The sequence below is a fragment of the Xenia sp. Carnegie-2017 genome, unplaced genomic scaffold (genome assembly GCF_021976095.1).
Source record: "Xenia sp. Carnegie-2017 unplaced genomic scaffold, XeniaSp_v1 HiC_scaffold_25, whole genome shotgun sequence".
NCBI classification, from domain to species: domain Eukaryota; kingdom Metazoa; phylum Cnidaria; class Anthozoa; order Malacalcyonacea; family Xeniidae; genus Xenia; species Xenia sp. Carnegie-2017.
This window is the reverse complement of record NW_025813488.1, coordinates 7,920,122-7,935,895: the sequence shown is the minus strand read 5'-3', so window position 1 is coordinate 7,935,895 and position 15,774 is coordinate 7,920,122. Positions and strand designations below refer to the sequence as shown.

The 15,774-nt window shown below is 38.0% G+C and overlaps 2 protein-coding genes across 3 annotated transcripts in view; both read left to right on the top strand.

The window, feature by feature from the left end:
• Nucleotides 1–11,300, top strand: part of LOC124453689 (cadherin-23-like) — a 38,148-nt gene extending 26,848 nt beyond the window's left edge. Inside the window, exons 39-61 of one of the 2 annotated variants that reach the window (XR_006951162.1) lie at nt 80–352; nt 585–827; nt 993–1,149; nt 1,729–1,981; nt 2,363–2,461; nt 2,526–2,666; nt 3,025–3,141; nt 3,256–3,372; nt 3,488–3,566; nt 3,650–3,777; nt 4,960–5,172; nt 5,280–5,414; nt 6,458–6,620; nt 6,695–6,759; nt 6,843–7,052; nt 7,116–7,244; nt 7,313–7,428; nt 8,129–8,385; nt 9,690–9,752; nt 9,856–10,038; nt 10,121–10,201; nt 10,502–10,529; nt 10,602–11,300. Coding sequence is in view for 1 of the 2 variants with exons in the window: in XM_047004513.1 (XP_046860469.1) it covers nt 80–352; nt 585–827; nt 993–1,149; nt 1,729–1,981; nt 2,363–2,461; nt 2,526–2,666; nt 3,025–3,141; nt 3,256–3,372; nt 3,488–3,566; nt 3,650–3,777; nt 4,960–5,172; nt 5,280–5,414; nt 6,458–6,620; nt 6,695–6,759; nt 6,843–7,052; nt 7,116–7,244; nt 7,313–7,428; nt 8,129–8,385; nt 9,540–9,589 (2,945 nt within the window). In the remaining variant the exon portion in view is untranslated. Of the gene's footprint in view, nt 1–79; nt 353–584; nt 828–992; nt 1,150–1,728; nt 1,982–2,362; nt 2,462–2,525; nt 2,667–3,024; nt 3,142–3,255; nt 3,373–3,487; nt 3,567–3,649; nt 3,778–4,959; nt 5,173–5,279; nt 5,415–6,457; nt 6,621–6,694; nt 6,760–6,842; nt 7,053–7,115; nt 7,245–7,312; nt 7,429–8,128; nt 8,386–9,539; nt 9,616–9,689; nt 9,753–9,855; nt 10,039–10,120; nt 10,202–10,501; nt 10,530–10,601 lie in introns of those variants that run through there. The other variant, XM_047004513.1, reaches the window with a different exon arrangement.
• A 2,835-nt stretch (nt 11,301–14,135) lies between these two features.
• Nucleotides 14,136–15,774, top strand: part of LOC124452520 — a 28,318-nt gene continuing 26,679 nt past the window's right edge. Inside the window, exons 1-2 of the mRNA XM_047003079.1 lie at nt 14,136–14,271; nt 14,997–15,090. The gene's annotated coding sequence lies outside the window, so the exon portion shown is untranslated. The remainder of the gene's footprint in view (nt 14,272–14,996; nt 15,091–15,774) is intronic.

The following is a 15,774-nucleotide window of genomic DNA, read 5'->3' as shown; positions in this document are numbered from 1 at the left end:
TAACTGACCACGGAGTAAAGTAAAGAATCTCTAGTAAGTGGCTATTGCACGTTTTCTTTTTTTTGTCGTTCATATTAAGGTGCAGTGTCTGTCTCTGGTCTACTAGACAGCCAGGAAAAGTCTCTTTACGTAATGAAAGTATTAGCCAGTGACCGCGGAATACCGTTTGCTCGAATCAACTCTACTACACTTACGGTCAACTTAACCGATGACAGAAATCATGCACCAAAGTTTCTTGACGTCGCTTGGATAGCTTCACTGTACGAGAGCCTGGAACCGACGTTTGTTGTCAATGTTGAAGCACTTGATCCGGATTCTGGGGTGCTGGGAGTAATTTCGTATAGTATTACTAGTAAGCATAACGATGATTTCGGTGTTATCTTCATTAAAATACAAAACACTGATTTTTGACAGTGTTCAAAACATTCTTTGTGGGAAATTTTGAGTATATGTAATGCTCGTGGAAATTACTACTCAAAAATACTTGCTCGTTCAGCTATTCACCCGAACAATGTTCTCCGTACGATTGAAGTGAATAAATATCTTACTTCTTTTTTGTCAGAAGTACTTAAATATCTATTTAGGCGGCAACAGATACAATGCATTCACGGTCAACGCAACGGGAGCAATATATTCAGCCATGAAGTTAGACTATGAGAATCGTACCCAGAGAACATTTGATTTGATTGTGATGGCAAGGGATAGCCTGGGGTTAACGGACACTACTCAGGTCAGAATTACTGTCGTTGACGTCAACGATAACCCGCCAGCGATTATCAACTTACCAGAACCCGCAGTCTTTAATATTAGCGGTAGCACTCGCAAAGGTAAGCGTTGATACATGTTTGGTATAAGTTCTGTTGTTTTCTTGTTATGTTCAGCGGGTTATTATCGCTTTAAATTTATTTCCCCCCTATGCTGGCCTCCTGTCTATCAATATCCCTATATGTAGTACTGTGTACTAACGTGTATTCTAAATCTCATTGTCTCAGGATCTTTCATTTATGTTCTCGAAGCCGAAGATCTCGATTCGGATGATTCGGGTCGTTTTGAATTTCACGGCGTTGCTGTTCCTGATAACTTGACTGTAGATCAAAGTTCTGGGGTGATTAAAGCCAAAACAAACCTGGACAGCTCTCACTTGTCAAGGTTCGTTATACGTGAATCTTGGATATTTGTAACTAAATATGGCATTAAATCTCCATAACTGACTACAGTATAACATACACTCTTTATGACTGACTACAGTATAACATACACTCTCTGTGACTGACTACTGTATAACATACAATCTTTATAACTGACTACAGGATTACATACAATCTCTATTACTGACTACAGTATAAGATACAATCTCTATGACTGACTACAGTATAACATACAATCTTTATGACTGACTGCAGTATAGCATACAATCTCTATGACTGACTACAGTATAACATACACTCTCTATGACTGACTACAGTATAGCATACAATCTCTATGACTGACTACAGTATAACATACACTCTCTATGACTGACTACAGTATAACATACAATCTCTATGACTGACTACAGTATAAGATACAATCTCTATGACTGACTACAGTATAACGTACAATCTCTACGACTGACTACAGTATAACACACAATCTCTAGGACTGACTACACTATAGCATACAATCTCTATGACAGATTACATCATAGCGTATACAACTTTGCCGTTCTTGTCATGTGTTGTTTTCTAGCATCTTGTTCACTGTCTACGTCAAAGATAAAGGAAATCCAAGCCTCGCGAGCTTTAACTACACCATCAAATTTAACATCATAGTCGATCCTGTAGCAGATCCATTCCTTCTGCCAACGCTGACACAGACGAGCGTCTTCGAAAACGCATCATTGAATGACATCGTAGTTAGAGTAAATTCATCTCAGCGTGCAGATAATTTTACGATATTGATTGAACTTCCACGCGCTGGATTCTTTCGAATCGACCATCAAGTGAGTTTCGTATAATCATTGAGTATCACTTTATCCATCTCTATACATCTATATCTATCTCTATAGCACTATACCCATCTCTATAGCGCCATATCATTCTCTATAGCACCATATCCATCTCTATTGCACCATATCCATCTCTATAGCACCATATCCATCTATATAGCGCCATATCCATCTCTATAGCGCCATATTCCATCTCTTTTGCGATACATATCCATCTCTACACTTTATCCATCTCTATAGCAGTCTATCTATCTCTATAGTACTATATCAATATCTATAGTACTATATCATTGTCTATAGCACTATATATCCATTTCTATAGCACCATATCCATCTCTATACATATTATACTGATCTTTATTTCACGTACTTTAGGGTAATATTTATTTGACGAAGATACTAGATCACGAAACAATAGATGGCTTTAGCCTTCTGGTAATGTCTACAAAACACAAAGAACAAGCGTTTGGATTTGTAAGTTTGCTGAGGCTAAGTCACTCTGGGATTAATCTCTTACTTACGTTATCCAACCTTCCAGGTTTCCGTCATTGTGAAGGATGTTAATGACGAGAGTCCGACGTTCCAGTTTTCTCATTACGAAGTTCAGTTGGATGAAAATCTACCCCCAGCTACAACTGTCTTATTTCTCCACGCTATTGATGGAGACGTGCAGGATACGGTAGCATACTAGTTCATTTTAATGGATCGAGGGCATTCCATTTTTGATATATGCAGTCCGAAACTGCAATTCACTTTCAAGCGAAATCAGTCGGACAGTGCTGAATGTATGAAAATTCACTCCCCCCCCCGCAATTAGCGTTCCATTTTTGGCCCTGACATTATGTACATAAAATGTTCACAAAATATATAGATGCATGAAATAGTTCGTCTTTGATTAAATTTCCTAGCGAGATGGCATTTTCTTAATTTTCAAAGGTTCATCTCATCACCACCAAAAACGCCATGTGCGGAAAGGGAATCATAGTTGAGAAATCGTGCAGTAAATGTGGCTTTTTGATCACAACGATCTCTTTTAGATTTCATATTTTATTCACTCTGGTAATACGGGAAATGCTTTTAACGTATCGACGAAAGGAGAAATCCAGATTGCCACACCACCCGATTATGAAAAGGCGCCATTCTATAATTTAACTGTAAGTAACTCTGTGCTCGACGTCAAAACATGTCGGGAAAATGTAATCACCTTTTCAAACGCTTGGGAAAATCGTCGTGTGTAATCTAAGTTGAGCTTTATTTCAATTTTGAAGGTTATTGCTAGCGATGGTGTTAATACAGGTGCGACTTTCGTTGAGTTGAATGTTCTTAATGTTAACGACAACGTTCCACGATTCTTCAATTCATCTTACACTTTGAACTTGCCCGAGGTAACGAGCCGTTCGTGAATGTCCTTCAAAAATACCTTCATCTCGTGTGTATGAGATGTGACGACATATGACGTAGAACCGTAGCTGTAGTCACAATTATCACATCGTTCAATAGGATACACCAGGAGGTTCTGTCGTGTTACAAGTTTCAGCATCGGACGAAGATGGAGATGATGTCGTGTACTCCATTTCTGGTACTGTGACAGTTATTTTAGATTGCACGTCGGGATTTTCCAAATATTTTCTCATTCAAGTACGAGAGCTTTTACTCTTCCAGGTGACAATGGAAAATTCAACATCGACCCACTCACTGGCGTTCTCACAACAACGGACGATCCTGTTGATTTTGAGGAAACTTCGTTCTACGTGTTGAACACTACAGCCAGTGATCGCGGAGGACGAAAGGTGCCTGTTCTAGTTTTAACTAAACAGACGCATTAGCTGTGATGTTGTTGACGCATTAGCTGTGATGTTGTTGACTCATAAGCTCCGATGTTGTTCACTGTGATGTAAACAGACGCATTAGCTGTGATGTTGTTGACGCATAAGCTGTGATGTTGTTCACTGTGATGTAAACAGACGCATTAGCTGTGATGTTGTTGACGCATTAGCTGTGATGTTGTTGACGCATTAGCTGTGATGTTGTTGACGCATTAGCTGTGATGTTGTTGACGCATTAGCTGTGATGTTGTTGACGCATAAGCTCCGATGTTGTTCACTGTGATGTAAACAGACGCATTAGCTGTGATGTTGTTGACGCATTAGCTGAGATGTTGTTGACTCATTAGCTGTGATGTTGTTGACGCATTAGCTGTGATGTTGTTGACGCATTAGCTGTGATGTTGTTGACGCATTAGCTGTGATGTTGTTGACGCATAAGCTCCGATGTTGTTCACTGTGATGTAAACAGACGCATTAGCTGTGATGTTGTTCACTGTGATGTAAACAGACGCATTAGCTGTGATGTTGTTCACTGTGATGTAAACAGACGCATTAGCTCTGATGTTGTTCACTGTGATGTAAACAGACGCATTAGCTCTGATGTTGTTCACTGTGATGTAAACAGACGCATTAGCTCTGATGTTGTTCACTGTGATGTAAACAGACGCATTAGCTCTGATGTTGTTTACTGTGATGTAAACAGACGCATTAGCTGTGATGTTGTTCATTGTGATGTAAACAGACGCATTAGCTGTGATGTTACACACACGCAAATGGTTAAAAGGGGTTGTGTGAGCATTTTTGAAAAATCTTTCGTATAAATTGCTAGCTGCGAAAACTTTGCACAAATGAACCTACGTGCATGAAAAATCAATATATGAAATTTCGGCCCGACTATCTAATTTAAAGTTAAGATAACGAGGTATTCGAGTCAAAGTATGAGGTCATGAAAGCAGCACAAGCGACTGTCAAAGCGTGCAATTCTCCGAACGTTTTTGTTCCTAAACGTGGTACGGTAATGGTTTATGTAAGGATCTTTGTTTATTAAAAGATTTTGGCTGCTTCAAATTAATTTGAACGATTTTTCAAAAATACCAGCATATACGTCCAAGTACACCCCTTTAGTAGATGTTTATTAATTTTTAGTCCTCTGTCAAAATCCTCATCAACATCACTGACTCAAACGATAATAGACCGGTGTTTTCAAAACAAACATATAACGTCACGATAGCTGAAAACTTCCGTGGAGCGATTTCTTCCCTCGCCATCGATGCCACTGATCTTGATTCTGGAAAAAATGGTAAAGTGTCGTTTTCGATCGTTGACGGACGCATTGGATTTTCTATCGACTCGAATACGGTACGACAGGGGACCGCTTGGGATTAGTGTGAATATTATTAAAGTGTGCGAACGAGTTGTATCTCGATACGATGGTTTGTATCAGCTTGTTTTTATGTTTTCATTAGGGACGGATCAATGTGACGAAAGCTATTGACGTGGATACCTCTGGAGTAACTACTGATCTTTATTGCCGGGGGGTGTTGGTTTTTACTATTAAAGCATCTGACGATGGCAAACCTCAGCTTTTTGATGTTGTAACGGTATGAATTGACATTCGTGAGCTCGCAAGTTTTCAATATCGTACCACCATTCGTGTACTTACAGATTTTCAATGTCGTACCACCATTCATGTACTTACAGATTTTCAATGTCGTACCACCATTCGTGTACTTACAGATTTTCAATGTCGTACCACCATTCGTGTACTTACAGATTTTCAATGTCGTACCACCATTCGTGTACTTACAGATTTTCATTGTTGTACCACCATTCGTGTACTTACAGATTTTCAATGTCGTACCACCATTCGTGTACTTACAGATTTTCAATGTCGTACCACCATTCGTGTACTTACAGATTTTCAATGTCGTACCACCATTCGTGTACTTACAGATTTTCATTGTTGTACCACCATTCGTGTACTTACAGATTTTCAATGTCGTACCACCATTCGTGTACTTACAGATTTTCAATGTCGTACCACCATTCGTGTACTTACAGATTTTCAATGTCGTACCACCATTCGTGTACTTACAGATTTTCATTGTTGTACCACCATTCGTGTACTTACAGATTTTCAATGTCGTACCACCATTCGTGTACCTACAGATTTTCAATGTCGTACCACCATTCGTGTACTTACAGATTTTCAATGTCGTACCACCATTCGTGTACTTACAGATTTTCAATGTCGTACCATCATTCGTGTACTTACAGATTTTCAATGTCGTACCATCATTCGTGTACTTATAGATTTTCAATGTCGTACCACCATTCATGTACTTACAGATTTTCAATGTCGTACCACCATTCGTGTACTTACAGATTTTCAATGTCTTACCATCATTCGTGTACTTACAGATTTTCAATGTCGTACCACCATTCGTGTACTTATAGATTTTCAATGTCGTACCATCATTCGTGTACTTATAGATTTTTAATGTCGTACCACCATTCGTGTACTTACAGAACATCCTTGTTCTACCCACATACTCGTTCTTAGAGGATATCTGTCTACTGGCCAAACCACAACAACAATACAAATGTACTACTTATATACACAGCATTGTTGTTTCTTATCAAGGTGAAAGTATTTGTCTTGGATGTTAACGACAATGCTCCGAGTTTTTCCCGATCTTCTTACTATGATGTCGTGTCCGTGTTGGCAACCGGTACCATTCTACGTGTCAGGGCAAATGACGACGATTGCGGATCGAATGGCGAGATTCGGTACTCTCTTTCTACAGGTTTCTGTCATCCGTTGATCACGTGATAAGTGCAAGGGATTGTAAAGCTTGCAATTCTTGTGTTTTTTTTTCAGTAAACGACAGCAGTATCTTTGCGATCGATGATAAAACGGGAAATATCAACGCCACCAAGTCACTGGTAAGAAAACCACACGAAATGCATAGACTCCACTTCTCTTGCCCTTGTTTATCATCAAACAATGTTCTTTCACGATCTTATAGGAAGATGGCGAAGGCGTTTATTTGCTCGAAGTTAGAGCATCGAATTTTGTGTTTCCCAATTTTTCCAGTGATGTCTTAGTGACGATCACTGTTATTGACAGCAGGAATAATCCACCGAGTTTTGTCAAAGATCACTATTTGTTCGTAGTGTCCGAGGGCGCGGGGATTGGTACCAACATCGGTATGGTCCACGCTTTTGATGTTGATCAGGTACTATATGATTAAAGAATTAAGAGTGAACTGTAGGACGTGAACTAAATAACATTTTCATAGAATGAAAGTGGAGTGTTCATCTACACGTTGGAAGATCGTGGCAACGTATTGCCTTTCACCATCCATCCACTATCAGGAAATATTACCCTTGTGCGAGGACTGGACCGAGAGATACAGGAAAACTTTACTGTGAGTCATTTGACCATAAAACGGCTGTTTTTCAATCATTTTGTGCGTCATGTTTTTCAAATTTTTAGTTCGTTGTGATAGCCGAAGATTTTAGCTCCCCACGATTGCAACGCTCAGCAACCGTTGACGTCATTGTTGATGACGTCAACGACAAGATTCCAAAATTTGAACATGATTTACAGAGGTGAATGTGTTTTAGTTTTTGTTTGTACAGAGGATTGAACTTGTTGATGCAAACAGAACACGAAAAGAAAGACCCCCTCCCCGAGATATATGGCTGTAAACTCTAAATGAATGAATCCCAGATAATTAAATACAGCACCGCTTAGACTGAAGGTAACTTGCTAAAATTGCCATGTGAAGAATATGGTCACTCGTGCTTTTGAATAAGGACGTATCGTCTCATGCATTCAAAAACACCCAAATTCAAAATTAGGATTAAAAGGTAGTATATCATCATTTTCACTCACTATTCAGCAACATTACTCCTTCTTTATTCCAAAGCCATCATCAGAGATTATACAAACAGGATTTAGGATTACATAAATCCTAAATCCTGTAAAGTAGGATTTAGTCCTTCTTAATTATCATTTTGTAAAGCAGTTTAAAGATTGCCCAGATTATCGTATCAAAACAGAAACATCGCAATTGGGCTTCAGAGACAGACTGGGATTCATTCATCTTGGCGAGAAGGGAGGAGAGGGAACTTTCTTTTTTGTTTTGTGTGTTGTAATAAGAATGGTTATGTATGCGTCTTTGTTAGTTACGTTTGAACCACAATTGACTCAACGTTTTTAGTCGGCCGCAGAGAGTTAGTCTTAATTGCCCTTCACAAACCAGTCGATTTTTATTTTGTCATCCTCGCCACTTTTCTTTCACAACAGGTTTACTATCCCGGAAAATATTTCTGTAAATTCATTGGTGTGTACCGTAAATGCTGTTGATTTGGACAAGGAACGATTTGGAGAGCCTACATACATTATACACAGCGGTAACGGTGCGGGATATTTTCGAATCGATAATGCCACTGGTGAAATATATCTTTCAAAATCTCTGGATAGAGAGACCATTAACGTCCACACACTTGTCGTGTATGCTTACAATTATGGTGGTGATACCTCGCGAAAACGACGGGATCTTGGTAAGTAATTCATCTATTTTCAACTGCTCTTCCTACAGATATGATTCGTAAAGTAGTTAAACTTTATTTGTATACCTCTTTAAATGAGATCTACTAAGTATTAACTGTTGTTGATAAGTGCTATCAGAGGCCTCTATTTGGAGAGTTGGGACGCCGGAAGTAAAATTGCTTAGCGTTCGCCATTTTAGTTCCAAAAGCCAGCAAATATACTGGCTTTGTGCCAGCTATATTTCAGCAAATATAGCTCATTAAATGGTGGAGAGACAAATTTTCTGTTGTGTTTTCTTATTCATGAATAGACAGCGATTCCTACCTTTGGAATTCAGTTGTTTATAGATTTCATAATAATAGGAAAGCATTTATTTAATGCAGTGGATGTAATTTATACACCTTTAATACTGTTTTTGCCCCAAGGGAGCACGTATGTTTCTCTTCTTTATCGCTTTGATTGGCACTATTATAACCCAACATAAAATCATTGTAAACATTTTTTTATAATTTATCTCTCCTACGTCAAAAATGATTATAGTTTGCGCTATTGGAAGCAAAATGGCGGCTAGATGCCCATGTGACCCTATTTACCTAATTACCTTGATCATAATGCGAAATGCAGAGAACAATACGTGCCCCAACTCTTATAAATACAGGGCTCTGAGTTCTACTACAGAAAGAAATCAACCAACTATATTTGTTTTGGATAGTTCATCAGTTTTAAACTGATTTTCATGGAGATTCACTATTATAACCCAACATAAAATCATTGTAAACATTTTTTATAATTTATCCTCACTTCAAAATGATTGATTATCGTTTGCTTATTGGAGGAACCAGCTAGATGCCCATGTGACCCTATTTATCCTAATTTCCTTGATTGCAGAGAAATGTGACACTGGCGTTACAGGGCTCTGAGTTCTACTACGATCAAACAATCATTCCATACTATATTTGTACGGTAGTGATAATTCATCAGATTTATACAACTGATTTTCATGGAAATTCCAATCATATCTTATCGATCCGGAACTATGAGCACACCATAAAGCATTGCTTTTCGTTTATTGAGTTGTTCATCATTTCTAAGCCTTTTCCTTTAAGGGATCCAGCAATGATACACTTCTTTTGGTTTACATTTAGTTTATCTTTTTTGCTTGCAGTCCGAACTTTTGATGCGTTGACGGTGAAGAAGTCATTTTGCCAATTATAACGATAATATTGCATAGGAAAATCATCGAAACAATTTACATTTCCAGTGATGCATTTAACTGTAAAAACTTTATGTTGAGCACTTGAGCATTTTGTCATAGATCGAACGTGCTTTTTTACGTTGTTAAAGATGGCGAATTTCTCACTCAAGCAAAAATGCTAAGGTACGTTTTGCCAATCTGTAGAGCCCATCTCAAATGCTAGAGTTCATCTCAATTGCGTGGGCTTCGGGTGGGTTTTTACTCGTAACGTTTCTACCCTTTTTAGCTTGATATTGGAATATTGCGAAGCGAACAAAGAACATGCCAATCTTGCCTGTTTATGTGGAAGAAGCAGTGTCTTGAAGGGAGAAGATGAAATCACCGTCGTCGAAATGATGTTGTTACTAATGGGGGTGTTTGTGGGTATTGGTGGTCTACTGGGTATATTTCTCTTGTGCTGTTTAAGAAGGTGGTAATATCTCTACTTGTATGTGTGCTGTACAAAACGAGGATTTTTTCGAATTTTTTTTTGTTTTTTTTTTCCTTGGAAGGAAACGTTTCATGCCAGTAGGCGACACAAGTGACTGTGTCCTACCACAGAAAGCAGTATCTCTCGATGGAAAACAGCAACTGTGAGTAAAATTATTGTGCGACTTAAAGCAACGTCTGGGAACAGATTTCATTCAGAAAGCTCGTACGATTTTTTAAAGTCCTTAAAATTGAAAATGTTGAAAAATTATGTGAATACCCGATGATCCCCAGATCACAATAATCTTAAATCTAAAGCATGTCTTAGTCCAAACCACAATTCTCTCTCGTGCTTGAAGCATTCGTAGTACTTAACCATACACTTCAGACGTGCCTTTCATTTACATTCAACTTTTTTACATCTCTATTTCATCTTTCATCGCATTTTCTGTTTTCTTCCCCAGCAGTCAAGAAGATAATGATCCCGAACGCGTGAGTAGTAACCAAAACATTGTTTCCACTTTCAATTATTGATGCATCCTTAACGATCGTCCACCGTTATAGAGGTCTGGGGACGGTGAACTACGTATTTACTACGAGGAAACTTCATTACACTCCGCTGAAGAAGCAGCCACGGCATTGTCGACATTCGCCGTTGAAATCGAGAAGGAAGAGGCTATTGCTAAAGTGCATGCTTACATGAATCAGGCTTTGATTGATGACGAGAGTTCCGACTCCTTTACGGATAGCTCCGAAGATGAGGAACCTCGCGAGGCAGTGATGGAACCGCCCGGAACGAATGGGGACTATACAAAGCCTGTTGTTTCAAATTACACCATCACCAACATATGATGTCTTGCAGGCTTGATCTGATCATCTGAAGAACGCGGTTTGATTGATTTATTGATGTATTGATTGACAGATTTTTGTGACAAATCTTCCCACAAAGGGGGAAAAATGAAGCGTATGAAAATGCCTGTTCTTATCCTATAAAGGTCCATATTCTTTGTTGACTTTTCTATTTTATGTCGTAAAAAATAAAACCTTATAGATGACAGTTCTTAGATGTCATTTACTAGATGTCATTCTTGTAAATGCCAGTTCTAACAAGAACTGTTGAAAACCAAAAATTAAGAAAAACGGTGCCTCATTAGGGATACGTCTGCTTGAGAAAAATCTACTTATATCTATATAAAAAAATGTACTAATAAATTGAGACAAGAAATTGGATGATGTCATTGGAATTACACATGAACCCAAATATTTGCGAGAGATGTGTAACTCCTTTCAATTTTTGTAAAATGTTTAAAAAGTAACCAACTGTAGGATTTAAAAAAAAATCGTTAAAAACAAATTCCGAAGAAACAAGACATCTTGAGATTAGCTACAAAATATGAATCTGAACAAGACGAGAAGTGAACTGTGAATTTTCGCCTTTATTTCAAAGTCATCCTCAGACAGTCATCTTCTTCTACAGTCTCCCTCTGTCTGAGGATGATTTTGAAATAAAGTCGAAAATTCATAGTTCACTTCTCGTCTTGTTCTGATTCCTATTTTGTAGTCTCAATTTATTCGACAGAACTTTTAAAGTGACATGTATTTTATAAAACAGTTTGTGCATATCTCTTTTCATTCTCAAGATATCGAAGTTTTTGTAATGACAGATTTTCGCAACTTTTGGCGTCATTTTGCATAGTGAATCGCTGCAAAGTTTCAAATATCCTTTAGTTTCTAGGCAATTTTTGTTTGAAATGATCAGACAGTTCTTTTTGCCATTAATTCTTCACAATGAAGGGAACTCTGTTCGATTGAAGTAACATATCAGCAAACATATCTGCCGTTTCAAATTCTTGTTATGCAATGCGACATCGCAAGTTGTGTGAGGCGTACATTACACAAACTTCAAAACCTTGAGAATGAAAAGTGATATGAATGAACTGTTTTTTGGACATATGCTGTCAGTTTGAAAGTTCTGTTCAATTAAAATATAATCTAAATAGCACAATTTTCGAGTCTCATGCCTTTAAACAAATAACATCAAGGTAGGATGTTATGTTTGTACACTAAGGAAACAAAATTTGTTGAACATGGTTTGATTGAAGGATTGCCGTTCATTGTATCAGTTTGATGGTAATGTACGTAAAGGTTTACAAAAAACCTTTCTTTAAATTCAGCTGTTCATTGTCACAGAGAACCGACGTTTCTTGCTGTAGTGTTGGTAAGTATGCCATTGAAACTGGGTGTCTGTAAAGAATGAAGACGACAACACCATTGCGTCACGTCTCTCACACGTCACACGTACGTCATATACATTGCTAGGTTACTTCTACAGACGTCGGTTCTCGAAAGTAAAGATTTTGATAACTTCTTTGTGGGAGACTGGTGACATGTCAGAAATGTTCGATTCAATTGACTGTTATCATATCAATCATCAAATAGTCATGTTTGTAGATGTAGATCGTCCAGGTTAGTAAAGTCTTGAGAAGGACTGTTGATGTTGATGTAACCTGACGTTTCGACAACCTTAGCGGTAGTTATCTTACTTGACTTCAAAGAAAACTACCGCTAAAGATGTCAACATCAACAACAACAGTCCTTCTTAGGACTATACTAACCTGGACGATCTACATCTACAAACATGTAACTATCGATACTCCCGGGCTGAAACCATTTACTTTATTACGATCAAATAATCATGCTCGGAACAAAAGTTTGCTGACTAAGTGTCTGAACATAATTTCCTGTGCCAATTGACAAAAGTCTCTTTACAAAGCAGTATTGACGCGTATTTTGATTTCCTATCGCACCATATGATCACTACAAATTTATTACGATTTAATTTCTCTCGACTATAGAGCATTTCTTCAGACATTTTACGACAACAATTGTTTTTTTTAATTTCTGCACCAGTATCTTAATTAGCGTCGTTGTTAATCTGTCGCTGCTTACGAGCTTGGGCTTCACTTGTTATCTCCTAATTGTGCCGAATGAGCAGTATTTCTTTCAGTACTGCACGTAGCTTGGGACATTGATATGTAGTACTGTAGATTGGGACATTGATATGTAGTACTGTTTATTGGCACATTGTTATGTAGTACTGTAGATTGGGACATTGATATGTAGTACTGTAGACTGGGACATTGATATGTACTACTTTGGGTTAAGACACTATGCATGTAGTACTGTACAACCTACATTACTACATGCATATCTCTGATATCAGTGTCCCAAGCTACGTGCAGTTTTGCACGAAATACTGCTCATTAGGCACATTTACAAGATGACTAATGAAGTACAAGATTAACTTGCCAATCTCGGGGACCGCTGGTCAAGCAACGACATCAATCAAGCTACTGGTCTACTGGTGCTAAAATTAAATTAAAAACAGTGAATTGACAGTGAATTGTCTGCTAAGCTGATCAACACATCGGTGTCAATCATTCTCGTGTTTCGAGTTTGTAGGATTTTCGATCGTTATAAAGTCACAGTCTTGGATGTTTTACTATGTGAGAGTTATATGTTTGTAAATGATGATCGTCCAGGTTAATAAAGTCCTGAGAAGGACTGTTTTTGTTGTTAATGACTGACGTTTCGACAACCTTAGCGGTAGTCATTTGACTCTGAAGATGACTACCGCTAAGGTTGTCGAAACGTCAGTCAACAACAACAAAAACAGTCCTTCTCAGGACTTTATTAACCTGGACGATCATCATTTACAAACATATAACGGTACTCCCGGGTTCAAACCATTTACTTTATGTGAGAGTTCTCATTGAAAATGATTATGATGCTCACACGAATTCTTGATACATGCGTCACCAATCCACTTAGACAAGTTTTACACTGTCGTCTTTGTTTGGATGAATTTCAAGTGTATGTGTCGAGTTACTTGTCATTGAGATTGCAAAATGCCTCAGGCATGCGTGCAATGATCTATAAATTAGGAAAGGAAAATCTAAGACCTTAATTTTCTAGGATCTTTTTTACAGACAGTACGAAACGTCGATAATCATCATCGGTTTCAATCTGTTCCACTTGACTAACAGTCATATTTGCGCTAGAACAGACGATGAACGAAGAAATTCAACGATGCATGCGACCGATTGTCCACACATACACAAGAACAGACAATGTCAACATGAAGACAGCACCGGATCCATTAATGAAAACATGTGCGCGAATTGCCTATTTGCGCATTCATTTTGTAGTGTGTACAATCAAGCATCTTGAAATGGTATATATGGTCAAAAGTTATCGATCGCGAATTTTTCTTATGTACAAATCAATTAAACCAGCTAACAAGGAGAAAAAAATCCATACTACTTATACTTGAGTAAACCGATTAAAATAGGAAGAGAAACCTTTTTCAAAATAGCAAATACCATGGTGAATGGTGATAATAACAATGTACATTGTACTTGCTATTTTGAAATCTATTTTTAAGTTTGTCACCACGACAAAGTCTCTGTTTCATTATTTAAGGGGCTGTTCACATGAGCCCAGCTAACCGGGATTCAGCGAGACGTGAAATGATTTTGAGATATTGAAAGAAGTAAAAACTCTAAACGCAAAACTTACAATCTTTCTTATAAGTCATGAGTCATTTTAGTTGTATTTTTCAAATCTGGCCTAATTATTTGTTTTCATTTTAAAGGTTTTGCGAATTTGCAAATTCAGAACATAGGGAAATTGCTTAAATAACTTTTTTGTTGTGAAGGAATTAATCTTTTCCATTTGCTAAAATGATTAAACGCTTCGCTGAATCCCGGCTACCCGGGCTCATGTGAACAGGCCCTAAGAAACCTTTTTGTGGGTAAACATCCCGTCAAACGTCAATGTGCACTGATTTGCATTCACCGTTTGATCGATCATGCATTTAACCCAATGAAATGTCGCTGTACTTACTAAATTGTGAGTTGTCATCGTTGTATGTCACAGGTGTTGCTTTGTCTTTGTTAGATCGATAAACAGCAGCACATCGTTTTTTTACCGAAGGAGATTTGCTCATTCTGCGAGTAAAGAGATCCAGAGCACGTAGTCACGGATTGCGCAGGTTTGCTATTGATTCAATTATATACCATTCATCATCTTGTTGAGTGCTTGGGTTATTGAAATCTCTCGTGTATTGTCGTCATTGTGCTTGAATGTTTAATTTGCTGGGAAACAAGTTGCAGAAAGCCAACGTGTGCTACAATCTTAATCTTTTTACTACTGTTTGGTTGTGTTTGTGAAATAGCGTCTGTACAACATTGAGCTTTCAACTGTGAAACAAAGATCGTAGTTGTTTTCAATTGACGTAAATTGACTGGACAAGCATTGTTTCAAAAGTGGTCAGAAAGATACCAGTCCGAATAAATCACAACCTCTTCACGCGAAGTCATCGGAAAATATAGATTTCATCGATAGGAAAAAGACAAAAACATCTTCACTGTCTCAACATTCTCACGCTTGAATTGTACAGCTCGAAGCCAAAATAAATCACCAAACGATATCATCAATCATGCATCAAAATTCGGAAGAAAAGATCGCAGCGCGGACTTTGCAAAAGCTATTCTTAAGGCTCTTTTCCACTCGTCACAAAACGTACTCGCAAGCTCGCAGCGAGCTTACCATGACTTGCAGCATAGTTAAATCAATTGAACAAAATTTTTTGATCGCGCGAACAGACTCGCAAGCTCGCAACGAGAGCATTTTGCGATGAGTGGAAAAGAGCCTTAGGCATTCAGTTCTGATTGTC